The sequence below is a fragment of the Oncorhynchus kisutch genome, linkage group LG5 (genome assembly GCF_002021735.2).
Source record: "Oncorhynchus kisutch isolate 150728-3 linkage group LG5, Okis_V2, whole genome shotgun sequence".
NCBI classification, from domain to species: Eukaryota; Metazoa; Chordata; class Actinopteri; order Salmoniformes; family Salmonidae; genus Oncorhynchus; species Oncorhynchus kisutch.
Genome location: NC_034178.2, coordinates 28,842,915 through 28,870,545, shown reverse-complemented (window position 1 = coordinate 28,870,545; position 27,631 = coordinate 28,842,915). Strand labels below are relative to the sequence as shown.

Genomic DNA, 27,631 nt, shown 5'->3' with positions numbered 1-27,631 from the left:
TCCTGCGCTCAGTAAGCACTTTGCAGATATGTCCCTGAAACGCTGAAACAGTATTTACTGTATGCACACGTGAACACACGGCGCCGAAAAGCGAATAGGGGGTTGCCATTTTGACCATAGCCAATAGCTTTAATTTGTTTCCACTGTCTGCAATACAATCATTATTCAAAACACTATCAATCGTTGTTACGTTGCAACATGCCGTCGCTCATGGACTCGCTCGAATCCGGATTGGACTTCATAGAATTCCTCGGAGAGAGGAAATCGACTATGTCGGATAGAAAAGAACTTCGTGAAATTTACAATTTAGAATTCAAATGCAGGTAATGAAAATGATTGGTTTTCAAAGGCTAACTAACTGTGACACCTGACCTGTCATAGACGGCCTAATAGTACACGGTATGCTTCAGTCAGACAGCTGACATATGACTACATGGTTTTGTTTTTCAGGGAAGGAATGAAAGACCCCCACTTTTCCAACGTTCTATATGCCCTGCTGAAATTCAACAAAGTCCGCATACGACAGGGGAAATTATACTTTAATGTCAAACCACAGGTAATAATATCTTATTGCACATTCCAACCCTGATCAGCTCTATTCTACTGTAGTTATTATGTTATTGATGTGAGGCTCAGCCTCAAACTAAGGCACCACTCAATGTTTGGCCAAAGGGAAGACAAGTGAAACATGATTGATCAGCATATGTGCTTGTCAGGTAATACATAGAGCTCAATATCCCCTTTACACCCCTGTGGATATGCCCTAGACCAGGTATTCCCAAACTGGGGTACGCCAAATAAAAATGTGATTCACATTTTTTTATTTTATTTTAAAATTCACATTTTCAAACAGTCCATTTATATTTTCCAACAGGGCTATACATTTGGGTGTGTTTTTCTCTCTCGCCTGAGTAGCCTCGTTTAACTGCCAAAAATAAAATTTAACCATCCAGTGTTCAGTGAAATAACAACACAATGTCAAATACAGGTAGCCTAGTCAAAACATTAACCGTTACTCTCTCGCGGGAATTCCACTAACGATCGGTACGTAGCCAAACGTAGCTGCTGCTCATTCCTTTTGCTGATAAATGGTTCAAAAAAGTAAGGCCTGCGCCATAGAGACACATCCCAGCTTTACTGGTAGTACCTGCACCTGTCCAAGTTGTTCTGCTTCCACGAGCACATCCAATGCTAGCATCAGTAATTCTACAGTTATCCCAGCCAGCATAGACACTGACAGTTGTGAATCTGATGCAGCCAATGAGCTACTGCCCTCTTACCCGGGAAAGCACCAAACAAGAGACAGGGACGTTGGACCATCGAAGAGGTGCAAATATGATGAGAACTACATTGATATGGGGTTAACTTATATTGGTAGTTGTGCCTTTCCTCAGCCGCAGTGCAAAAGTACTATCGCACAACTCAATGAAACCTTCACTCTTGCGAAGACTTTTGAAACAAAGCATGCCAATTTGAAAAATAAGCCATGGGAGTTTTATGAGCGAGAGTTAAGACGACTTTCGCGTAGTAAGACGTGTATAAAAGCAACAGATACCATTAATTAGAAGGGGCTAGAAGCATCTTATATGGTGAGCTACTGAGTGGCTAGGACAGGCAAGCCCCATACTATTGTGGAGGACTTAATTATTCCGGCTGCGGTGGATATGGCTGGGGGAAAAGGCCCAAAAAGTATACAGACAATGCCTTCATCAAACAGCACTATTTCACGACGCATAAGCGACATGACAGTTGTTTTGAAACAATTACTGCTTCGTATACAAGCCACTGAATTATATGCGTTACAGCTGGATGAGTCAACAGACGTGGCGGGCCTGGCACAGCTCCTGGTATTTGTCCGTTACGTTTATGGGGGGTCAATTAAGGAAGAGATGCTCTTCTGCAAACTACTGGAAACCAGGACAACAGGAGAGGATATGTTTAAAGTACTGGACAGCTTTGTGACATCAAGTGGACTTTGGTGGTCAAGATGTGTTGGTATCTGTACTGATGGCGCAAAAGCCATGACAGGGAGACATAGTGGAGTGGTAACGCGCGTGCAAGCAGTTGGTCCCGACGCCACTTGGGTGCACTGCAGTATCCACCGAGAGGCTCTTGCTGCCAAGGTAATGTCGGTCAGCTTAAAATACGTTTTGGACACTACAGTGAAAATGGTTAACTTTGTTAAAACAAGGCCCCTGAGCTCTTGTGTATTTTCTGAACTATGCAATGATATGGGCAGCGAACGTGTAACGCTTTTACAACATACTTAGAAGTGCGCTGGTTACCAAGGGGACAACGTATTGACGTATTTTTTTAATTGAGAGAGGAGCTTAAAGTTTTGTTTACTGACCATAATTTTCACTTGTCTGACGGCTGGCATGATGAGGAATTTCTCACATGACTGGGCTGTCTGGGTGATGTTTTTTCTCGCCTGAATGATCTGAATCTAGGATTACAGGGACTCTCCGCAACTACATTCAATGTGTGGGACTGAATTGAGGCTATGATTTTAAGAAGTTGGAGCTCTTCTCTGTCTGCATTAACAAGGACAACACACAGGTCTTTCCATCATTGTATGATTTTTTTGTGTGTAAATTAACTCAAGCTTCAGGACAATGTCAGATGTGATATAGCAAAGCACCTGAGTGAGTTGGGTGCGCAATTACACAGGTACTTTCCCGAAACGGATGACACAAACTGGATTCGTGATCCCTTTTGTTGCATGCCTTACCGACAAGAGAGCCTCATCGAAATTGCAACAAGTGGTTCTGAGAAAATTTAATTTAATCAGAAGCCACTGCTAAATTTCTGGATTGGGCTGTGCTCAGAGTATCCTGCCTTGGCTAATCAAGCTGTTAAGACACTGATGCCCTTTGCAGCCATATACCTACAGTATGTGAGAGTGGATTCTCAGCCCTCACTAGCATGAAAACCGAATACAGGCATAGACTGTGTGGAAAATAATTTAAGACTGAGACCCTGGTGCTAGAGGGGTACGCAGCTGGAGGTTGAATGTTTGAAGGGGTACTGGACAATTAAAGGTTTGGGAACCACCGCCCTAGACAATATCTTCTTCCTGGTCTCTGGTATGACAGGTCCGAGTGTACTACTGTGACCAGTGGAGGAGACCTTCAGTACGTCAACAACAGGACAATATCACACCTCAGGAAAATGGAGGAGCCCCAGAGCCTTTCTCTCCTCTCCTCACATCCTGTTCCGCTACCCCTGTCGACACTGTGTTGACACCCAAGAAGAGGCTCGCTAAAGAAATCCTCCAAAGCCTAAAGGTGAACAGGTGAGATATTGTGTGAGCTCCTACTGTAAAAGACTGGTTAGTGACCATCTAGATTGTATGGGGATCATGTAGATGATCTTCTGTGGTTTGACTGGTATGTCCTCCCCTCTCTCCCTCTCTTCTCTCTCTCTCTCTCTCTCTCATCTCTCTCTCTCAGGGCAGAGTTGACCTCTGACAAGGGCGGCATTGAGATCACTTCAGATCCTGAGATGACCAATGGTAAAGTCACGTTCAGCGTGGAGCGCCTGCAGGAAACGTTTGCAGTCAAGTTCTATATTTCTAACAACGGAGCGAGCTGTGTGTATTTCACCTATTATACAGCTCTGCACAGGATCCGCTGTTTTACACTGATGGACGAGAGAAGAGTGACTCGGGCCTGTCCGCTCTTCCTATGTCCAGGTGAGAAAAAATCGAGCACCATCTGTCTCAATGCACTGTCAAATTTGTCTGAATTCATTAGGCTTTGCAAACAAATTAACACCTTAAAATAAATGAACTTCTAGTGAGCCCTCACACCCTCTCTATTAAACCCTGCCTGGGTACAGTGAGGGAAAAAAGTATTTGATCCCCTGCTGATTTTGTACGTTTGCCCACTGACAAAGAAATGATCCGTCTATAATTTTAATGGTAGGTTTATTTGAACAGTGAGAGACAGAATAACAACAAAAAAATCCAGAAAAACGCATGTCAACAATGTTACAAATTGATTTGCATTTTAATGAGGGAAATAAGTATTTGACCCCTTGCAAAACATGACTTAGTACTTGGTGGCAAAACCCTTGTCGGCAATCACAGAGGTCAGACGTTTCTTGTAGTTGGCCACCAGGTTTGCACACATCTCAGAAGGGATTTTGTCCCACTCCTCTTTGCAGATCTTCTCCAAGTCATTAAGGTTTCGAGGCTGACGTTTGTCAACTCGAACCTTCAGCTCCCTCCACAAATTTTCTATGGGATTAAGGTCTGGAGACTGGCTAGGCCACTCCAGGACCTTAATGTGCTTCTTCTTGAGCCACTCCTTTGTTGCCTTGGCCGTGTGTTTTGGGTCATTGTCATGCTGGAATACCCATCCACGACCCATTTTCAATGCCCTGGCTGAGGGAAGGAGGTTCTCACCCAAGATATGACGGTACATGGCCCCGTCCATGCGGGGAAGTTGTCCTGTCCCCTTAGCAGTCAAACACCCCCAAAGCATAATGTTTGACGGGGGGGGGTGGTGTTCTTGGGGTCATAGTCAGCATTCCTCCTCCTCCAAACACGGCGAGTTGAGTTGATGCCAAAGAGCTCCATTTTGGTCTCATCTGACCACAACAATTTCACCCAGTTGCCCTCAATCATTCAGATGATCATTGGCAAACTTCAGACGGGCATGTATATGTGCTTTCTTGAGCAGGGGGATCTTGCGGGCGCTGCAGGATTTCAGTCCTTCACGGCGTAGTGTGTTACCAATTGTTTTCTTGGTGACTATGGTTCCAGCAGCCTTGAGATCATTGACAAGATCCTCCTGTGTAGGTCTGGGCTGATTCCTCACCATTCTCATGATCATTGCAACTCCACGAGGTGAGATCTTGCATGGAGCCCCAGGCCGAGGGAGATTGACAGTTCTTTTGTGTTTCTTCCATTTGCGAAAAATCGCACCAATTGTTGTCACCTTCTAACCAAGCTGCTTGGCGATGGTCTTGTAGCCCATTCCAGCCTTGTGTAGGTCTACAATCTTGTCCCTGACATCCTTGGAGAGCTCTTTGGTCTTGGCCATGGTGGAGAGTTTGGAATCTGATTGATTGTTTGCTTCTGTGGACAGGTGTCTTTAATACAGGTAACAAGCTGAGATTAGAAGCACTCCCTTTAAGATTGTGCTCCTAATCTCAGCTCATTACCTGCATAAAAGACACCTGGGAGACAGAAATCTTTCTGATTGAGAGGGGGTCAAATACGTATTTCCCTCATTAAAATGCAAATCAATTTATAACATTGTTGACATGCTTTTTTCTGGATTTTGTCGTTGTTATTCTGTCTCTCACTGTTCAAATAAACCTACCATTAAAATTATAGGCTGATAATTTCTTTGTCAGTGGGCAAACGTACAAAATCAGCAGGGGATCAAATACTTGTTTTACCCCCACTGTATGTGTTGTGTTGTTTTTCACAGGGGAAAGCTATGATGTAGAGGTTCACTATTGGCTGCATCATTATGGCCATTTCCCTGCCACCATGTACTTTGAGTTCTGCACGGAGTCAAACCCTCCAGGCTCCTCTAAGCCCTTCTGCATAGTGAGGGAGATGGAGGCATCAGCCAGGACTCACTTAGCTGTGGAGCTGGGGCCTTTCGCTCCCTTCAAGCCTTGTCAAGTGGCGCCATACAAGCCTGTGGACACAGTGATAGTTGAGGGAGAGCCCCCTGAAAGGTACAGTAAGACAAAAGTGATGTTTACTCATTTGTTTACCCATTTTCATCAATAGTCGTATACTGTACATACTTTGTTCTAATTCTAATGAGCTTTCTTTTCACATTGTTTATGTAGCTTGATAATGATATTCCTTATAGTCAAACGTTACATTTCATCGTTCTCATTTGTCACGGCAGATCTGTTGTCCAGCCTCTGAAAATGCTAGTGAAACTCAGAGACTATAAGTATCCCTTTTATCTGAAGGACCTGGCTAAACAGAGACTGGAGGACTCTGAGTACCTCTCACCTACAGCCAGACAGAAGCTCTCATCGGTGAGGTCAGTGTGCTGCCTGCCTGCTGGGATCAATAACTGCCTAGACCCCATCCTCCCCAGACTGATAGCTCCTGTACTTGAAGGTCATTCTCATTGACAATTCTGTCTTGTCTCTGTCTATGTTCTTCCCAGAAACCTCCTTAAATGCCCCCTGAAGATGAGGAACTACCACCATCGTTTCCACCTCCTGCTGCACCTGGAGGAGATCCAGATGGAGGTGGACATCAAGAAATATGACCTCCATCACCAAACCATGACTCAGGACAGGGACAACAGAAGACTCCTGGTTCTACAAGTAAGAAAAGGCAAAAGGCCATAATGTACTGTATGCTTGCAGTCGTCAATCAATCGCATTTATTTATAAAGCCCTTCTTACATCAGCTGATGTCAGAAAGTGCTATACAGAAACCCAGCCTAAAACCCCAAACAGCAAGCAATGCAGGTGTGGAGAGAGAGAGAGAGAGAGGACAATGATCAGAGAGGACAATGCTGACTTAAAGTGATAGTTCATTCCTGAACTAAATTGACAGTCTTTTTTTTTTTTACCTCAAAGTTGTGTAATGAGTTCCCATCTCGTGCTCTGTTTTGTTTGGATCCAGTGATATAACTCAACCCCAAATGAATGGGTACGATCACTGACTCTAAATATCACTCTAACCATAAGTATTCTGAGTGTCTTTCTCCATGATATTCACCAGGTCCCGGGTGTGGCAGAGAATAGGCCATCTGTCCTTAGGGGAGACTGCCTGAAGGTGGCCAAGTCTGAGGACAAGGTCCAACCCATCACAGTGTATACAGGCTACGTTCATAGAGTGGAGCTAGAAAGAGTCAAGCTGGGCTTCTCAAAGAGGTAAGAGAGAGACCACCCATAATGTTACAATGCAATGGCCATCTGTAGGATACTTTCCAACCCCCTCCCTTCCTCTCAGGCTGGTGCAGAGCTTCATCAGTAACACAAGGTTTGACGTGGAGTTCACCATCAACCGTTTCCCCTTGAAGCTGCAGCACCGGGCGGTGGACCTGGCAGAGAAGCACCAGATGGACGAGGTGCTCTTCCCATCGGGGTCTGGAGTCCGGACTACCCACATGCCCAAACTCAGGTCTGGATTCCCCCTTCCAGCCAATAGCAAAGCACTCACACTGGCTTTGCTCTGTTGTTGTGGGTAGATGGTTGTGTCATTATACACTCATGTAATCGCAAGAACCGTTCAACTCCATTAGTATGGAATCACAAACCAATTACGATGATGTATCTGCGGTAATTACAGTGTCGCTACACAAGTACGAGAGCAACTTCATCTAAAGTGTTTCAATGACATTTCATACGAAATGACAAACTGTAGGTGTGAAGGAATGAATATCTCTCTCAGAGGAAGGTCACAGACAGAAGCGTTGGTGTGATTCCCATTATATAAGGCCATTTTGTAAGGAGTGTCGCCATGACATTTCTAAACGTAGATTGTGAATGGCTCCTCTCATATTTCACATTTTGTTCCCTTCCGGCCTCTCGGTTTCATGTCAGTGACTAGACCTCATTAATGAGTTTGAAATCTAGATGGTCTGCCTTTTGTTAGCCTAAAAAGTCCCACGCTTATCACAAGATAGCAAGACATTTCCCCAAGGAGTTTTATTCAAATAAGGATCCAACTGGCAGCTCTGTCTGTGTCAAGTTGGTGGGGCCCATATCTAGTTTCTACATCACATACCTTCTCGTAGTTTAGTGGCTCCATTTCTTCGGTTTCAGTGTGTACTTGACATGCAAAAACATATTTTCCTATTCCGGATCAAACAGTTTGAGTGGAAACAGTTGATGACAGCAGATAAGCCTGGCATATGATCTAAGTGATCGTTATCTCCTCCTGTCTCCAGCATCTTCTTTTTAAACATATTTTTGATTGGAGAATACAGGTTGATACATATGATATGACATTGTAGTAACAATGGTCCAATGTTTCCTCCACATTTCTCCAGCATGTTTAATCGTCAGCTGGAGAACAACCCGGAACAACATGCAGCCATCCAGCGCATCGTGTCTGGGGCCTCCAAGCCTGCTCCTTACCTGGTGTTTGGACCTCCAGGGACCGGCAAGACTATCACTCTAGTTGAAGCCATGAACCAGGTATAAACTCCCCCATCACACAAAAATAAAGTATGACATATTGCATACATGTTCTATGATGTGTCTTAATATTTGATGTACCATTTCGTCTTCACTCGCTTTGATGGGGCAGTGGAGCGCTCATATTCTATATACCGTATGTAACATTATATGTAAATAGCATAACATAGCACTACATAAAAACAATATGTACCCCCCCCAAACCTGTCTTAAACTTGCGGTGCTGGAATTCATTCTGACTGTTGATCTTTCAATTGTGTAAATATTCCATAACACATTATCAATTGCAAAACGAATGCATTTATTATGCTAAAATATGCCGTAAGAAACCTCAGGACACTAAATGTAAATTGTAATAAGTCTGAAAATGTATTTATTGATCCAGAAGCGCATAGACTGTAAATACTAAAATAAGACATTAGTGTATTTTCTGACTGTAAGACAAGAGTCGCCTGCCCAGCTAATGGTCCATCCAAACTACACCTAAACTATATTGAAAAATGTTCTCATGTGCAGTATAATAATAGATGTAGCCTAAAGACAAAATTCAATTGACTGATGGGTCTGATGGGTCAAATCATCCTACAAAGGTCCATGTAGTCCAGAGGTTTTGATTTGCTATACCCTATTGGAAAGAGCAGATTGTACGGTTTCTAATTAACCTGGTTTTGCCAATAAGCTCTCAATTTTTGTTGTTGTTGATGGACTCTTTTTCAAAACATAACTATTTCCTATAATTATCGTGGCTCCACGTGTTCCGCATGCGAGTTACTGGCGACAATCAGCGATTGTAACGGCGTTCTTCGTTTGTCGAAAGAGAGTCGGACCGAAATGCAGCGTGGTGGTTAATCATGATCTTTAATGAGGAAATGGTGACGATACATGAAATAACTAATAAATACAAAAACAACAAACGGAACGTGAAACCTAATTACAGCCTATCTGGTGAAACTACACAGAGACAGGAACAATCACCCACGAAAGACAAAGCAAACTCAGGCTACCTAAATACGGTTCCCAATCAGAGGCAACGAGAAGCACCTGACTGCTGATTGAGAACCGCCTCAGGCAGCCAAGCCTATACAACACCCCTAATCAGCCGCGATCCCAAATACTACAAACCCCAATACGAAACACAACACACAAACCCATGTCACACCCTGGCCTGAACAAATAATTAAAGAAAACACAAAATACTAAGACCAAGGCGTGACAGAACCCCCCCCCAAGGTGCGGACTCCCGGACGCACCTCAAAACCATAGGGAGGCTCCGGGTGGGCGTCTGTCCATGGTGGCGGCTCCGGCTCGGGACGTGGACCCCACTCCATAAATGTCATAGTTCCTCCCCTTCGCGTCCTGGGATAATCCACCCTCGCCGCCGACCATGGCCTAATAGTCCTCACCCAGAACCCCACAGAACTGAGGAGCAGCTCGTGACTGAGGGGCATCTCGGGACTGAGGGACAGCTCGGGACTGAGGGATAGCTCGGGACTGAGGGGCAGCTCGGGACTGAGGGGCAGCTCGGGACTGCGGGGCAGCCCGGAACTGAGGGGCAGCTCGGGACTGAGGGGCAACTCGGGACTGAGGGGCAGCTCGGGACTGAGGGGCAGCTCGGGACTGAGGGGCAGCCCGGAACTGAGGGGTAGCCCGGAACTGAGGGGAAGCCCAGTACTGAGAGGAAGCCCAGTACTGAGAGGAAGCCCAGTACTGAGATGAAGCTCAGGTAGGTAGTAGGCTCCGGTAGATCCTGGCTGGCTGGCGGATCTGGAAGATTCAGGTTGACTAGCAGATCTGGAAGATTCTGGTTGACTAGCAGATCTGGAAGATTCTGGTTGACAGGCTGATCTGGAAGAATCTGGTTGACTGGCAGATCTAGAAGATCATGGCGACTGGCGGATCTAGCTGCTCTATGCAGACTGACAGCTCTGACTGCTCCATGCAGGCTGACAGCTCCTTGCAGACTGGCTGCTTCATGCAGACTGACAGCTCTGACTGCTCCATGCAGGCTGACAGCACACTGCAGACTGGCAGCTCCTTGCAGACTGACAGCTCCTTGCAGACTGACAGCTCCCTGCAGACTGGCAGCTCCTTGCAGACTGACAGCTCCTTGCAGACTGACAGCTCTGACTGCTCCATGCAGGCTGACAGCTCCTTGCAGACTGGCAGCTCCTTGCAGACTGGCAGCTCCTTGCAGACTGACAGCTCCCTGCAGACTGGCTGCTCCTTGCAGACTGACAGCTCTGACTGCTCCATGCAGGCTGACAGCTCCTTGCAGACTGACAGCTCCTTGCAGACTGGCAGCTCCTTGCAGACTGACAGCTCCTTGCAGACTGACAGCTCCTTGCAGACTGACAGCTCCTTGCAGACTGACAGCTCCCTGCAGACTGGCAGCTCCTTGCAGACTGACAGCTCTGACTGCTCCATGCAGGCTGACAGCTCCTTGCAGACTGAGAGCTCCTTGCAGACTGGCAGCTCCTTGCAGACTGGCAGCTCCTTGCAGACTGGCAGCTCCTTGCAGACTGACAGCTCTGGCTGCTTCATGCAGACTGACAGCTCTGACTGCTCCATGCAGGCTGACAGCTCCTTGCAGACTGACAGCTCCTTGCAGACTGGCAGCTCCTTGCAGACTGGCAGCTCCTTGCAGACTGACAGCTCTAACTGCTCCATGCAGGCTGACAGCACCCTGCAGACTGGCAGCTCAGGCTGCTTCAAACAGGCAGGAGGCTCCGGCAGCGCTGTAGAGAAGAAAGGCTCTGATAGCGCTGAACAGGCGGGAGACTCCGACAGCGCAGGAGAGGAGGAAAACGCTGGCTGCGCTGAACAGGCGGGAGACTCCGACAGCGCAGGAGGGAAGGAAGGCTCTGGCTGTGCTGAACAGGCGGGAGACTCCGACAGAGCAGGAGAGGCGAGGCGCACTGTAGGCCTGATGCGTGGTGCGGGCAATGGTGATACTGGAGCGAGGACACGCACAGGAAGCCTGGTGCGGGGAGCTGCTACCGGAGGACTGGTGTGTGGAGGTGGCTCTGGATAGACCGGACCGTGCAGGCGCACTGGAGCTCTTGAGCACCGAGCCTGCCCAAGCTTACCTGGCTCGATGCCCACTCTAGCCCGGCAAATACGAAGGGCTGGTATGAACCGTACCGGGCTATGCACCCGCACTGGAGACACCGTGCGCTCACTAGCATAACACGGTGCCTGCCCGGTCTCTTTAGCCCACCGGAAAGCACAGGGAGTTTGCGCAGGTCTCCTACCTGGCATAGCCATACTCCCTGTAAGCCCCCCCCCAATAATTTTTTGGGGTTGCTTCTCGGGCTTCCTTGCCAACCGTGTTCCCTCGTATCGCCGGCTCCTATCTCCTGCTGCCTCTGCTTCCTCCTTGGGGCGGCGATATTCACCAGGCTGAGCCCAGGGTCCTCTTCCGTCTAATATCATCTCCCAAGACCAGAAGTCCTTATATCGCTGCTCCTCATGATTAACAGGGAGAGTTGGCTCAGGTCTGACTCCTGACTCTGCCACTCTCTCCCTGAGCCCCCCCCCCAATACATTTTTTGGGGTGACTTTCGGGTTTCGCTCTGCGCCGCCGTGTTTTCCTTTTCGACTCCATTCGCCTATAGCCTTCTTCTCACTGCTCAAGCGAATCCCATGCGGGCTCCTGCACTCTCTCTGGGTCGGCCGCCCACCTGTCGATTTCTTCCCACGTCGTATACTCCATGCCATTGCTGTCCATAACGTCCTCCTTTCGCTGCTCCTGCTGTCGCTGCCTGTTACCACGCCGCTCGGTCCGTGTGTGGTGGGTGATTCTGTAACGGCGTTCTTCGTTTGTCGAAAGAGAGTCGGACCGAAATGCAGCGTGGTGGTTAATCATGATCTTTAATGAGGAAATGGTGACGATACATGAAATAACTAATAAATACAAAAACAACAAACGGAACGTGAAACCTAATTACAGCCTATCTGGTGAAACTACACAGAGACAGGAACAATCACCCACGAAAGACAAAGCGAACTCAGGCTACCTAAATACGGTTCCCAATCAGAGGCAACGAGAAGCACCTGACTGCTGATTGAGAACCACCTCAGGCAGCCAAGCCTATACAACACCCCTAATCAGCCGCGATCCCAAATACTACAAACCCCAATACGAAACACAACACACAAACCCATGTCACACCCTGGCCTGAACAAATAATTAAAGAAAACACAAAATACTAAGACCAAGGCGTGACAGCGATAGCCATTTGGAAAACATAATTTATATTTTATTCTGTTATATTCCATTATATTTTTACTGTAAAATATACACTGAATATACAAAACATTAAGAACACCTGCTCTTTCCATGATGTAGACTCACCAAGTGAATCCAGGTGAAAGCTATGATCCATTATTGAGGGTGAATGGGTAAGGCAAAACATTTAAGTGCCATTGAACAGGGTATGGTAGTAGGTGCCAGGCGCATCGGTTTGTGTCAAGAACTGCAACGCTGCTTGGTTTTTCACACTCAACAGTTTCCCGTGTGTATAAAGAATGGTCCACCATTCAAAGGACATCCAGTCAATTTGGCACAACTGTGGGAAACATTGGAGTCAAACTGGACCAGAATCCCTATGGAATGCTTTCGACACCTTGTAGAGTCCATGCCCCGACAAATTGATGCTGTTCTGAGGGCAAAAGGGGGGAGTGCAACTCAATATTAGGAAAGTGTTCCTAATGTTTGATATACTCAGTGTTGACTGTGTGGTAGGGCAGGGAATTATAAGCATGTGATGTCTGCTACATGTACATTTTTAAAGAATGGCGCTGGAGGGGAAGGCTGCCGTTTTACGGCCTCCTAACCAATTGTGCTATTTTGTGGGTTTTTTTCTCACATTGTTTGTAACTTATTTTGTACATAATGTTGATTCTACCGTCTCTTATGACCAAACAGAGCTTCTGGATATCAGAACAGTGAACACTCACCTCGAACTGGACAAATATTTTTTTCTTCTGATCAAAGGATATAATGTTGCTACCGGACAAGGCCCAAATCCCCGTCATTCACATGAAGAAAATAAGGAGATACAGAGGTTGCAGATCAGGGGGCCTTGTGAGAATTTGTCGATGAGTGTGCAACCTGCCTCTGCCATCTGTTATATTGCACAACTTGCAATCACTGGAGAATAAACTGGATGAGCTCCGTTTGAGACTATCCTACCAACAGGACATTAAAAACGGTAATAACTTTTGTTTCACCGAGTCGTGGCTAAACGACGACATGGATAATATACAGTTGGCTGGGATTTCCGTGCATCAGCAGGACAGAATGGCTACGTCCGTTAAGACGAGGGGTGGGGGTGGTCAAATGACATGGATGCTACGCTACAGGACTGTTTTGCTCGCACAGACTGGAACATGTTCCGGTATTCATCCAATGGCATTGAGGAGTATACCACCTCAGTCACCGGCTTCATCAATAAGTGCATTGACGATGTCGTCCCCACAGTGCCATGCCCTCAGACGAACCATCAAAGAGGCAAAGCGTCTATACAGGAGTAATATTGAGTCCTGCTACACCGACTCTGATACTTGTCGGATGTGGCAGGGCTTGAAAACTATTACGGACTACAAAGGGAAAGCCAGCTGCGAGCTGCCCAGTGACGCAAGCCTACCAGAAGGGCTAAATGCCTTTTATACTCTCATTGAGGCAAGCAACATTGAAGCTAGCATGAGAGCACCAGCTGTTCTAGACGAGTGTGTGATCATGCTCTCTGTAGCATGTTTTTAAAAAAAACTTTATTTAACTAGGCAAGTCAGTTAAGAACAAATTCTTATTTACAATTACGGCCTATTACGGTCAAACCCGGACGATGCTGTGCCAATTATGCTCCGACTTATGGGACTCACAATAACGGCCGGTTGTGATACAGCCTGGAATCAGACCAGGGTGTCTGTAGTGACTCCCCAGGGCACTGAGATGCAGTGCCTTAGACCACTGCAACACTCAGGAGCAAGACCTTTAAACAGGTCAACATTCACAAGGATGCGGGGCCAGAAGGACATGTACTCAGAGCATGCGCGAGCCAACTGGCAAGTGTCTACACTGTCATTTTCAACCTCTCCCTGACCGAGTCTGTAATACCTACATGTTTCAAGCAGACCACCATAGTCCCTGTGCCCAAGAAAGCGAAGGTAACCTGCCTAAATGACTACCGCCCTGTAGCACTCACGTCAGTAGCCATGGAGTGCTTTGAAAGGCTGGTCATGGCTCACATCAAAACCATCATCCCGGAAACCCTAGACCCACTCCAATTCGCATACTGCCCCACACATGACTCAATTTCAATTACACTGCACACTGCCCTTTCCCACCTGGACAAAAGGAACACCTATGTGAGAATGCTGTTCATTGACTACAGCTCAGCGTTCAACACCATAGTGCCCACAAAGCTCATGACTAAGCTAAGGACCCTGGGACTGAACACCTCCCTCTGCAACTAGAACCTGGACTTTCTGACGGCCGCCCCCAGGTGGTAAGGGTAGGCAACAACACATCGGCCACGCTCATCCTCAACACCCTCAGGGGTGCGTGCTTAGTCCCCCCTGTACTCCCTGTTCACCCACAACTGTGTGGCCAAGCACAACTCCAACACCATCATTAAGTTTGCTGACGACACAACGGTGGTAGACCTGATCACAGAAAACGATGAGACAGCCTATAGGGAGGAGGTCAGACACATGGCAGTGTGGTGCCAGGACAACAACCTCTCCCTCAACGTGAGCAAGACAAAGGAGATGATCATGGATTACAGGAAAAGGAGGGCCGAACACGCCCCTGACCGTAGTGTGTATGGCCCAGTACATCACTGTAGCCAAGATTCCTGCCATCCAGGACCTATATACTAGGCGGTGTCAGAGGAAGGCCCAAAAAATTGTTAAAGACTCCAGTCACCCAAGTCATAGGCTGTTCTCTCTGCTACCGCACGGCAAGCGGTACCGGAGCGCCAAGTCTAGGTCCAAAAGGCTCCTTAACAGCTTCTTCCCCACCAAGCCATAAGACTGCTGAACATGAGATTGTAACCCCCCTGTTTGTTTTTACACTGCTGCTACTTGCTGCTTATTATCTATGCATATTCACTTTACCCCTACCTACATGTACAAATTACCTCGACTAACCTATACCCCCGCACATTGACTCGGTACCGGTACCCCCTGTATATAGCCTCATTTGTTATTTTATTGTGTCTTTCATTTTTTGCTTTTGTTTATTTTTTTTAAATATTGCATTGTTGGTTAATGGCTGGTAAGTAAGCATTTCACAGTTAGGTCTAAATCTGATAAATAGATAAATACCCCAAAAAAGTATTTTAAAAAAATTGTCTTAGTATCATGTTTTTTATGACCTTCCTAAACAAAATATTAAAGTTGTCTTTGTGACTGTGTATATCAAATGGATTTATTCGGCTGGCGGCTATTGTTACTTGTGGAGGCTGGCTATTCTACTGTTAAATATGCATATGGTCATTTTGACCGTCAGAGGTAGAAATGCTCAGTTTTTGTCAAAATCAAAAGTAACAGTCAGTATATGGTGTGGCCACCAGCTGCATTAAGTACTGGAGTGCATCTCCTCCTCATGGACTGCACCAGATTTGCCAGTTCTTGCTGTGAGATGTTACCCCACTCTTCCACCAAAGCACCTGCAAGTTCCCGGACATTTCTGGGGGGAATGGCCCTAGCCCTCACCCTCCGATCCAACAGGTCCAAGAAGTGCTCAATGCGATTGAGATCCGGGCTCTCTGGCCATGGCAGAACATTCCTGTCTTGCAGGAAGTCACACACAGAACGAGCAGTATGACTGGTGGCATTGTCAAGCTGGAGGGTCATGTCAGGATTAGCCTGCAGGAAGGGTACCACATGAGGGAGGAGGATGTTTTCCCTGTAACGCACAGCGTTGAGATTGCCTGCAATGACAACAAGCACAGTCCAATGATGCTGTGACACACCGCCCCAGACCATGACGGACCCTCCACCTCCAAGTCAATCCCGCTCCAGAGTACAGGCCTCGGTGTAACACTCATTCCTTTGACGATAAAAGCAAATCCGACCATCACCCCTGGTGAGACACAACCGCGACTCATCAGAGAAGAGCACTTTTTGCCAGTCCTGTCTGGGCCAGCGACGGTGGGTTTGTGCCCATAGGTGACGTTGTTGCCGGTGATGTCTGGTGAGGACCTGCTTTACAACAGGCCTACAAGCCCTCAGTCCAGCCTCTCTCAGCCTATTGCGGACAGTCTGAGCACTGATGGAGGGATTGTGAGTTCCTGGTGTAAATCAGGCAGTTGTTGTTGCCATCCTGTACCTGTCCCGCAGGTGTGATGTTCGGATGTACCGATCCTGTGCAGGTGTTGTTACACGTGGTCTGCCACTGCGAGGACGATCAGCTGTCCGTTCTGTCTCCCTGTAGATCTGTCTTAGGCGTCTCACAGTACGGACATTTCAATGTATTACCCTGGCCACATCTGTAGTCCTCAAGTCTCCTTGCAGCATGCCTAAGGCACGTTCACACAGATGAGCAGGGACTCTGGGCATCTTTCTTTTGGTGTTTTTCAGAGTCCATAGAAAGGCCTCTTTACTGTCCTAAGTTTTCATAACTGTAACCTTCATTACCTACCGTCTGTAAGCTGTTAGTGTCTTAACGACCGTTCCACAGGTGCATGTTCATTAATTGTTTATGGTTCATTGAACAAGCATGGGAAACGGTGTTTAATCCCTTTAAATCTGTGAAGTTATTTGGATTTTTACGAATTATCTTTGAAAGACAGGGTCCTGAAAAGGGACGTTTCTTTTTTTGCTCAGTTTAGTTTTCTCAAAGTACAGGTACAGTGTAATATACACATATTTAGTAAAAGTCAGGGACAGGTGGGTTCAAGGTTTTTATTGAAATTACAAAGTTTGAAAACTGTCAGATTGACCATCTTGGCGGTTCTAGTGTTAAACGTTATGCCTGTGTTTTCAGCTGAACAGAGTGGATCCTCTGTGCCACATTCTGGCATGTGCCCCATCTAACAGTGCATCAGACCTGTTGTGTGAGAGGCTGCTGGGTCACATGGACCCTCACTGTGTCTACCGTCTCTATGCCAGCAGCAGACCCCTCAGCACCGTGCCCCAAAACCTCCTGGTGAGGTTCACACATATTACATGAGGTTGTAGGCCACTTGCATGGTGAAAAAAGGTTAAACAAATAAAATACATTGAGAATACAAGTCTCAACAGATTTTTATACTCTTTATACCCTTTCCAATGACTCTCCCTCTCCGTGTTCTTCGGCATTCCAGAAACATTGTAACTGGGACGCGAGCCAGGACAGCTTTGTGTTTCCCACAAAGGAGGTTTTGATGGGCTACAAGGTCATCATCACCACACTGGTGACAGCAGGACGGTACGGCTAATTTTTACAGTAGAAAGGCTGAATGGTTTTATGCTGCTGTAAGAACCGATTTGCAGTGTGTAATTACTAACGTTGTTACATTGTGCTTACAGATTATTACAGTTTTACACAAAATATATCCTTTTTCCTGATGAAGTCTCTCTGTTTAACCACTGTGTGTTGGTGTTCCCTTCCTAGGCTTGTGTCCGGCGGCATCCCAGTCGGTCACTTCACCCATGTGTTCATTGATGAGTCGGGTCAAGCAGTGGAGCCAGAGAGCATCATTGGGATCGCAGGTGAGATAGATAATACCAGGGAGGGCTCTGTTCAATGTGTGAGCCCTATATTAGATTGTACACCATAGGCCTGGCTTGCGGTCAGTAGGGAACAACTCAGCAAAACGTTCTGTAACAGATAACAAAAATCTGTCATCGTATTGGATAAACTCCTGTTACACCTCGTCTATTTCACTATATTTCAAAATGCTTCATCCCGTTTTGGCCCTAGTGAACGTGACCATATTGGCTTGCTACTATCCAGTTGCCAATGGCTGCCTCTTGTATCCACAGGCCTGCTCCATCCAGAGGAGGGCCAGCTGGTATTGGCTGGAGACCCTCAGCAGCTAGGACCCATCTTAAGATCCCCCCTGGCCATGCAGTATGGAATGGGTAGGCTCTAATGCGCAATCAATGAAGCATACCCAATGACTATATTCAATAAACAATCCCCATTTCTGTCATGTCTCATAGCTGGAATATCAGCAAGCTCAATGTACTATAAGCGGGGGTGAAAGTAAGGCGGTACGGTCTGGTGCGGTGTCCCAGCAAAATAAATAGTGGCGGTACGCCATACTGGTAAAACATGAGCCTATCACAATAATTAAAAGAAAACTAGGCTATTACACCACTTTTTATCATTACTGCATGAAAAAAGAACTTGACAACGGGTGAGAGAACCTACGCTCCAAAATGTGATGTCGTTCGACGAGAACACTGACATTTTGTCAAGGCAGAGATGAGGGACCGACACTGAGACGCGCGCGGACAGCAATTGACGCATAAATTCTGCCCTAATGACATTCGCCAAATGTCATTACACTTTTCTGTGTAACAGATGTCTCTTTTCATTCACCACTGTTTGGAGGCTGGAAATATGTTGCTGAACGTGCACGGGTAGCCTAGTAAAGGAGCCCTTTGAAGTGATTGTTTAACAGTCAGATTAAAACATCATGACTGGTTGTGTTTATCCCTAAATGAAAGGTAATACATTTTATAAGTTATATGACAGATCTTTATGACTACGCCAACAGAGATCCTATTGAATTAATAGGGGTTCTATATGTCATTCTATGATTAGGCTCAGAATTTTTGGGGGGCACACACACAAGCTTGTGCGCATATCGAACGCCCCGTACTGGGAAGAAATTAATTATTCTTTTTCCCATGACTATAAGATTAACTTTTGTGTATCCCAGGGATTTCTTTGCTAGAGAGACTGATGAAAGACAACCCACTGTATCAGAAGGATGGAGAATTTGGACACTTTGACAGTCGCTTTGTGACCAAGCTCCTTCGCAACTACAGGTCTGGGCTCTGGGATTTCTTCCATCCTGTTCTTTCCAGTGTTGCTCTTTAGTAACATCGTTTGATTAGATAGTTCTGAGCTCATCTACCTTAACTATTTCCTTTCCCCTCTTCCTTTCTTCTCTTCTCTTCCTCCCCAGGTCCCACCCTGCTATTCTGAAGATTCCCAATGAGCTCTTCTATGAGAAGGAGCTGCAGGTGTTTGCAGACCAGTGGGATCGTGAAACCTACTGCAACTGGGAGCATCTGCCCAAGGAGGTGTGACAAGTGTTCTTTTTGTACAGGTTCTGCTAGCACCATCTCTGATTCAAACGTTTTCTTCCCGTTCAGTGCCTACTGAACATTATTCCGATTTGAGGTTTGTTAGGTGTGTGAGTTAGTGTTGTTGCACCTCTCCAGGGTCTCTTCTCCTCAGGCAGCTCAGTAATTACAATGTCAGCGCGTGCCTGTCTGTCTGTTTGAGGCATGGCTGCTCCCCTCTGACCACAGAGCTATTCCTGAATCCACATTAACATTAGTAGCAGCATATAAAAAAAATTAAAAAACATCTCCCTCTTTCTGAAACATGCAGCAACAGGTCTATGTGGACTGCTGTTTCTCCTGATTTCTTAATGAATATTTAAAAGGTAATATATGAGTGGCCATGTTGCAGAAAGCTGAATCTTAATAATGGATTAAGTTGTGATTGTGTGGTTGGTGGAAATGTCTCCAGTATTGTTTGCAGTCCTGTGGTCCTTCTGTGTAGGGGTTCCCACTGATATTCCATGGAGTGTTGGGAAAGGATGAGAGAGAAGGCAACAGTCCGTCCTTCTTCAACGTGTCAGAGATTGAGGTCCTGATGGACTACCTCACCAAGTTGATGAAGACCCAGGGCAAGAAGGGCCTGCCCAAACTGTCCCCTAAAGACATTGGCATTATCGCTCCCTATAGGAAACAGGTGAGACGTCATCCATGGAGTTAAAGCACCCATCATTAACTATACCTGATATGCAGGAGTTTTACCTAAATTAATCTGCTGTTTTTAACAGGTTGAGAAAATCCAAAAAGCTCTGAATTTTGTCAAAGAGTTGAGTCAATGGAAGGACATCAAGGAGCTCAAGGTGAGTCCTGTGTTATACATCAGTCTTACAACCTGAGGCCTTTGTTTAGATGAGGCGTTAAAGGTGCAATGTTGCTAAAATTCAAATTGTTCACCTAATTTCAGTTTATGTGACATAACACATTGTACCATCTAATCCACTGTGAAATATATTTTCAATAACCAAAAATATTGTATTTTCAGCTGTTTGAAGCTAAAAACTAAACTTAAGAATGGGAAGCAAAGAAATAGCGCTCATGGAACAGATCTACAGCTTCTTAGACGTTCTTTCAATGAGAAGGACATATCTATAACTTACATTTCTATGTGAATTTGGTCAGGTCACCCAAAAAGTTACATATTGAAGCTTAAAACTGTTGATGAAGCATGTTGTTGTTGTTTCAGGTGGGTTCAGTGGAGGAGTTCCAGGGACAGGAGAGAAAGATCATCATGGTCTCTACCGTCCGCAGCAGCATCAACTACGTCAAGATGGACCAAGACTTTAACATTGGCTTCCTCACAAACGAGAAGGTCTTTCCCAGCACATACCTTTTGCTCACTCTTGCTCTATATGATGTCTGTGTGCGCCCACATGCGTGCGTTTTGTGTCCGCATGTGTACATTGTGTGTATGCATAAATAATAGTGTAATAGTGCATCATTAACATATTTCCCAGCATGCTCTATTGCAGGTTGATTTTTATAAAATTTTGTTTCAATATTTATGTGTTTGCATGTATATTGACTGATTAATTAATCTTATGCTACTCAAATATAAATAACATACATTCTTCTCAACTAATCCAATATGTTAGTTGGACTAATTACACCCGTTACTGAAAAGGTCATTCCAGTTTAGATGCTTTTACGTAGTCTCATTTCTTACTCTTCCCAACTCTGGCAGTCATTCTGAATGCAGGTTGCGGGTGAATAAATATTCAAAATGTCCCCACTCCGGCTGGATTCCAATAGCAATGACACATTACTTTGCAAGCCAGCATAATGTGACTTGCAGGCCTGATATGGCTTGTAAACCATGAATTTCAGGCCACTGTATCAGGGTAAAAACTAGGCTCTCAACATAAGGCCTTGTATTGTCTTAAAGAATTCTATTTTAATGATAACATATTTGCTTAGGATCTTACTTGGGGAATGCAACAGGAATGAAAATGGATGAATGCAGCAAATACAGTCATAGGTGGTAACTCTACAATTCACTTGAAAGGCAAGGCACTCTGGGAAATATGCAAATAATGCTTTACAATTAGCAATATGTTAATTTAACACTGAAAAGTGTTAAATTGGATACTGGACCAGTGTTAAATTGAACACTCTCAGTGTTGATTTAACACTGGCTAATTTTCTGTGTACTAGACCCAAGAGAAAGTATTAGCTTTTCACCATGTCCTGCAGTGAAACACTAAGATTTAGAACGCCAGTTAACTGCAACTGTAAATCACCATTTTTACATCACTGGCAGGAGAGAACATTTTGGAACTCCCAAAAATGGCTGAATTTATAGAGAGTAGCTACGAGTCTGAGAATGAGTTTATGGCAGAGGATGAAATAACTTTACTTAGGGAGACAATAAACCTACTGAAGCCATTCATGTTTGAGCCGATCATTGCCCCAGATCAGAGAGTTCGTTCTCGTAGCACTAATAACACGGACAGTCATTGTCCTGTTGAGAAACAAATGATAGTCCCATTATGCTCAAACCAGATTGTTTGGTGTGTCGCTGCAGAATGCTGTGGTAGCCATGCTGGTTAAGTGTGCCTTGTATTCTAAATAAATCACTGACAGTGTCACCAGCAAAGCACCATCACACCTCCTCCTCCATGCTTCACGGTGGGAACTACACATGCGGAGATCATCCGTTCATCGACTCTGCATCTCACAAAGACACGGCGGTTGGAACCAAAAATCCCAAATTTGGACTCATCAGACCAAAGGACAGATTTCCACCGGTCTAATGTCCATTGCTAATGTTTCTTGGCTCCAGCAAGTCTCTTCTTATTGGTGTCCTTTAGTAGCGGTTTCTTTGCAGAAATTTGACCATGAAGGTCTGATTCACACAGTCTCCTCTGAACAGTTGATGTTGACATGTCTGTTACTTGAACTCTGAAGCATTTATTAGGGCTGCAATTTCCCAGGGTAAACTTATGAACTTATGCTCTGCAGCAGAGGTAACTCTGGGTCTTCCTTTCCTGTGGCGGTCTTCATGAGAGCCAATTTCATCATTGCGCTTGATGGTTTTTGCGACAGCTCTTTCAAAGTTCTTGAAATGTTCCGTATTGACTGACCTTCGTGTCTTAAAGTAATGATGGACTGTCATTTCTCTTTGCTTATTTGAGCTGTTCTTGCCATAATATGGACTTGGTCTTTTACCAAATAGGGCTATCTTCTGTATACCACCCTACATTGTCACAACACAACTGATTGGCTGACATATAAAATCTCACATATAGAATCTCACATGTAAAATATATTTTGATGGTTACTACATGATTCCTTATGTGTTATTTTGTAGTTTTGATGTCTTCACTATTATTCTACAATGCAGAAAATAGTAGAAAAAAAAAAAAGAAAAAAAAACCCTGGAATAAGTAGGTGTGTCCAATCCTTTGACGGGTACTGTATGTCCCGTCTTTCTGTGCAACTGTCAGCTGACCCCACCATGTCCTCTCTTCTCTACAGAGGTTCAATGTGGCCATGACCAGAGCCAAGGCCCTGCTGATAGTGGTGGGAAACCCTGTTATCCTCAACAAGGACCCAACTTGGGAGCGGTAAGATCTTTGTTCTCCCAAGGGCCAAGGAAAGTTAACATGAGGAGAATGTTAACTATCCTCTGTAGAATGGTATGAATCCTCTCTGACTACTGAGGATGACAATTAGTGTAGGAGGAATATGATTGTAATATAATAATTCAATCTGACTCCATAATCACGTGAATAAATGCAATAGGCCTTAAGCATCTCTGGCAAGTCTAGAAAGAAAGCTAGTCTTGCATCACCTGTCCCATTAACTATAATTACACGTGTCTAAGATAACTGTTATGCAATTAACAATGTCCAGATACTATGAGCTAATTCTAGCGATCGAAGTTCCAGCATTGAGTCAAGCTTAGCGCAGAGATGTAAAGTTAGAACCCAAGCACAGGCTATGTGTAGTGTAAATAAAATGTACCATTACATCAAAGAATAATTAAGGAAAATATTACTCTGAAATATGAGGACTACCGTACATATTGTGTGTCCTGTATAGTCATAAGGATTGGCGGATGTCCGGTCCCCTAGTAACCTCCCTAGAAACCTATCAGGGTCAGGGAGAGTTTAAGAGAGGTTTATGGTACCCCCTAGACTCTCAGGCTCCGGTCGTGGGGGATGGGGATTTGGAGTGTGCAGCTCAGGGTTGGGAGGTGCTGATGACGGTCACCAGCAAGGAATTCGTAACAATTACAGTTATGCAATAAGAATACAATTATCAAAGAGTACACACCAGAAGTCTTACATTTAAAAAGATAGAGCATTATTAAGCATAACAAATACACTACTATTGCATACAAAGTATGACATTGTTTTACAATGACTCCCTGAACGAAGCAACACTTTTTTCTCCTAACCAGGACAGAACTCCACTTCAATAACCCTCATTGTTTCATTTCCATCACTCTGCTTTGCCAAAACAATTAAACAAAAGCATAACAATTCACACACATTTCTCTCGTCTAATCAACACAATAATAGGAGCGCACAATCTGAGCTTGAACTGACCGGCTCCCGGCCAACACTTTAGCACAGCAACTCTGGGGGGAAAATGAATCCATAACATGTACAGTATAATCAGGAATATCAACATTCACAGCTCTTTATGAACTCTTGAAACAATTGAAACATGACAAATTAATTCACAGTAACATTCATTTTGTCAAGTTTCATCAGTCTTCACACCTCCGTCAGTAATCCCCAGGGCTCCAAGGGAAGGCCCTGCCCCGGAAAAAGCCAATGGTGGCGGTGTGTTTCACTCCTGTGATATGCAAACATACGGCCATCCAAACCCGGACAACGCCATAAATTGTGATCAAATCATCACGCTGTGCTGGCGTCAGCAAGTCACCAGACACAAGGGCCACCTTCTCTCATTTCTTTCCCACGACACTCTTAGGAAACAAAGGTGCTATCTAGAACCAAAAAGGGTTCTTCGGCTATCTCCATAGGAGAACACTTTTTAGAGCTCATTTTTGTTCCAGGTAGAACCCTTTCCACAGAGGGTTATACATGGATCACAAAATTGTTCTGCTTACACCAAAAAGGGATCTACTTGGCACCAAAAAGGGTTCTTCCATGGGAACAGCTGCAGAACCTCCACCGCATACACATATTGGTGCTCTCTTCTCTTTTCTTACATACCAAAGTTGATTAAAGAACCCAGTACAACTCCTAGTTATAGTTGCTATATGTATGGCTCAGTTGGTAGAGCATGGTGCTTTCAATGCCAGGATTGTGGGTTTGATTCCCAAGGCCACCCATACGTAACATGTATGTACACATGACTGTAAGTGGGTTTGGATTATTTAATACATGTTTTTAGCTCACTCAACACTGTCTGTGTGTTCAGGTTTATCAGCTATTGTGTGGAGGAGCAGGGGTACACTGGCTTCGACTTCACTGACGCTGAAGGAGAAGAAGATGTAGTAACACGACTGGCTTCCCTTAAAATCACGGTGGAGTCTTCCACAGGTCTGGCAGAGGAGAGTGACCTCTAGCAGTATGTCCATCCAGAGTGGAGGACTGAGCAGTAGCCTTCTGGACACCAGCAAAGCTGGGCAGGAGCTAGGTCTGTGGCGGTCATGACATTTTGTCAGCCGGTCTCATGGTAATTGGCAGTTAATTAACATAAACATGTTTAGCATCTCCAGGCCTCCACGCATACAAGCCGCTGATGCACGCCTTTGGAACATCTACATTTAAAAAAGTCAAATAAATCCATTTTAATATACACAATCACAATAAATCCATTATTTATTTTAGGCAGGTCTAAAGAAACATGATATGAAGATCATTTGTTTTCAGAAGAACAGAATGTGAGTTGAGAATATTTATTTATTTAACCAGGAAGGGCTCATTGAGATTTGAAATCTCTTTTTCAAGAGCATCCTGGCCAAGATAGGCAGCACCAAGTCATTACACAAATACAGACAGACAACATGAAAGACTACACGTAATCTAGTAAAAACCATAGAATTCACAAGAGCAAAATCATAAAACAGAAAATTAAAAACATGTGACAGGTCAGGGAATCAGTCTCAAAATCCTTCATCAGTGATTTAAAAGTATTTTGTAAGGCGTTCCAAGCAGATGGTGCAGAGTACATAAAAGCCCTTTAACCAAATTCAGTTCGGACATTTCTAACAGTTAGCAGGATAAAGTCTTGCGAACGAAGAGAGTACCTACCACATTTCTGAACAATAAAAATGCCCAAATAAAATGGTATTAAACCCAAAATGGCTTTGTAAATAAAAGTATACCAGTGACTGAGCCTATGAGTGACTAGAGAAGGCCAGCCAGCCCTGGTATATAAAGTGCAGTGGTACGTAAGTGTTTTGCAGTTTAAATAAATCTCAATGCGTCATGGAAGCATTCATATATAAAATATCCCCATAGTCTAGTAAAGGCATAAATGTAGCCTCCTGGCTTCAAAAGAAAAATAGGCCTTATTCCTAAAATAAAATCCCAACTTCAGCTTAATTTTTATTGCAAGTTGTTGAATATGCAATTTAAAAGAGAGGCCATAATCAATAAAAATTCCAAGATATTTATATGAGGTTACACTGTCAATCTCATTGCCCTGACAGGTAGTAATTAGGTGAACGTTTCACAGATCTATTTCTTGCTTTAGAAAACACCATTAGTTTAGTTTTGTCAGTATTGAGGATAAGCTTCAATTGACACAAGGTATGTTGAACAGTATAAAAAGCAGTTTGCAAGTTCTGGAAAGCTTTTGTGAGAGACGAGGCACAACAATAAATAACAGTATCATCAGCATAAAAGTAAAGTTACTCATTTTTCAAATTATTGTCTAAATGAATTATAGAAATAGTGAATAAGAGGGGACAAAGTACAGAGCCCTGGGGCACACCATTACAGACAGACAATTTAATATGAGTATGTTATCTGGCTATAGGCTGTAGGCTTGTTCATTTTGTAGACAAGAAATGCTTTTAAGTCCCATTCCATTATTTTATATTATAGGATTTTATAGTAAGAACAATATAATTGAACTTAGCTGAATAAAACAGAAAGGATATTTTTCCCATTTCGGAGCGAATGTGCGTATGAAGTGGCGATGTTGAGCTTTAAAGTGATAATTTGAACAGGTCCTATACAGGGCACTGTATTCAGACCCCTTGACTTATTCCACTTTTTGTTACGTTATAGCCTTATTCTAAAATGGATTTTCATCAATCTACACACAATACCCCATAATACCCCATAATGACAAAGCATTGTTTTCAAATGTATTCAAAATAAACAACTGAATTATCACATTTACATAAGTATTCAGACCCTTCACTCAGTACTTTGTTGAAGCACCATTGGCAGTGATTACAGCCTCAAGTCTTCTTGGGTATGACGCTACAAGCTTGTGGAGAGAGTTTCTCCCATTCTCTGGAGATTCTCTCAAGATCTGTCAAGCTGGATGGGGAGCGTCGCTGCACAGCTGTTTTCAGGTCTCTCCAGAGATGTTAGATCGGGTTTAAGTCCGGGCTCTGGCTGAGCCACTCAAGGACATTCAGAGACTTGTCCCGAAGCCGCTCCTGCATTGTCTTGGCTGTGTGCTTAGGGTCATTGCCCTTTTGGAAGGTGACCCTTCGCCCCAGTCTGAGTTCCTGAGCGCTCTGGAGCAGGTTTTCATCAGGTGTCTCTCTGTACTTTGCTCCGTTCATCTTTCCCTTGATCCTGACTAGTCTCCCAGTCCCTGCCGCTGAGTGCTGGCGAAAGGAATGAAGGAGAGAGAGGAGATGGAAATGCACGGTGGTGAGATATATTCTGTAGCTAAAAGTAATGTCAGCCTATTCATTATGAAAATATAAAAAACACCCTAGGCTATTCAAAATCAAATAAAAATGTACTATAGTTGTAGGCTTAGCCTCCCTGCATAATCGATGAACCAACAGCATTGCCTATGCCTAAATGTTTTCCCCCAGACTCATGGATAGAACGTTTGGAGTGTAGCATAAGGTAACCAGTCCATCCAGTATGCATAATAATACAGTCCACACTCAAAGGTGATTACTAGAAGGCATTTAATTTTGTAGTATAGGCTGCTAGACCAATTTTATCTACCAAATACATCTTAAATGTGTCAAATGCAGTAGGCTATGTATTGTATAACGGCACAAGCATTATTTTAATTCAGTTTTTTTTCTTCGGGC

The 27,631-nt window shown here is 44.6% G+C and overlaps 1 protein-coding gene across 2 annotated transcripts; it reads left to right on the top strand.

The window, feature by feature from the left end:
- The first annotated feature begins 66 nt into the window (after positions 1–66).
- On the top strand, positions 67–26,743 carry mov10a (Mov10 RNA helicase a). 2 transcript variants are annotated; one of them, XM_020482919.2, is made up of 21 exons: positions 67–323; positions 451–556; positions 3,096–3,295; positions 3,453–3,694; positions 5,442–5,697; positions 5,944–6,012; positions 6,147–6,309; positions 6,713–6,864; positions 6,944–7,114; positions 7,986–8,133; positions 17,126–17,287; positions 17,445–17,548; positions 17,735–17,832; positions 18,106–18,204; positions 19,011–19,119; positions 19,260–19,377; positions 19,865–20,056; positions 20,148–20,219; positions 20,603–20,728; positions 22,894–22,982; positions 24,814–25,203. In XM_020482919.2, exons 1-21 carry the CDS (start codon positions 199–201, stop codon positions 24,959–24,961), a joined length of 2,949 nt encoding a protein of 982 aa, XP_020338508.1. In that variant the 5' UTR covers positions 67–198; the 3' UTR covers positions 24,962–25,203. The 2 variants fall into 2 exon arrangements, with proteins under 2 accessions (XP_020338508.1, XP_020338507.1); XM_020482918.2 differs by having other exon boundaries at positions 68–323; positions 5,877–6,017; positions 24,814–26,743.
- Positions 26,744–27,631: the final 888 nt, after the last annotated feature.

What these genes read in the sequence shown, in the direction of transcription:
- mov10a (XM_020482918.2), top strand. Translation starts at nt 199, where the DNA reads ATGCCGTCGCTCATGGACTCGCTCGAATCCGGATTGGACTTCATAGAA. An exon ending in AATTTAGAATTCAAATGCAG is followed by an intron (nt 324 to 450) that starts GTAATGAAAATG and finishes TTTGTTTTTCAG; the next exon opens with GGAAGGAATGAAAGACCCCC. An exon ending in CCGTGCCCCAAAACCTCCTG is followed by an intron (nt 17,288 to 17,444) that starts GTGAGGTTCACA and finishes TCGGCATTCCAG; the next exon opens with AAACATTGTAACTGGGACGC.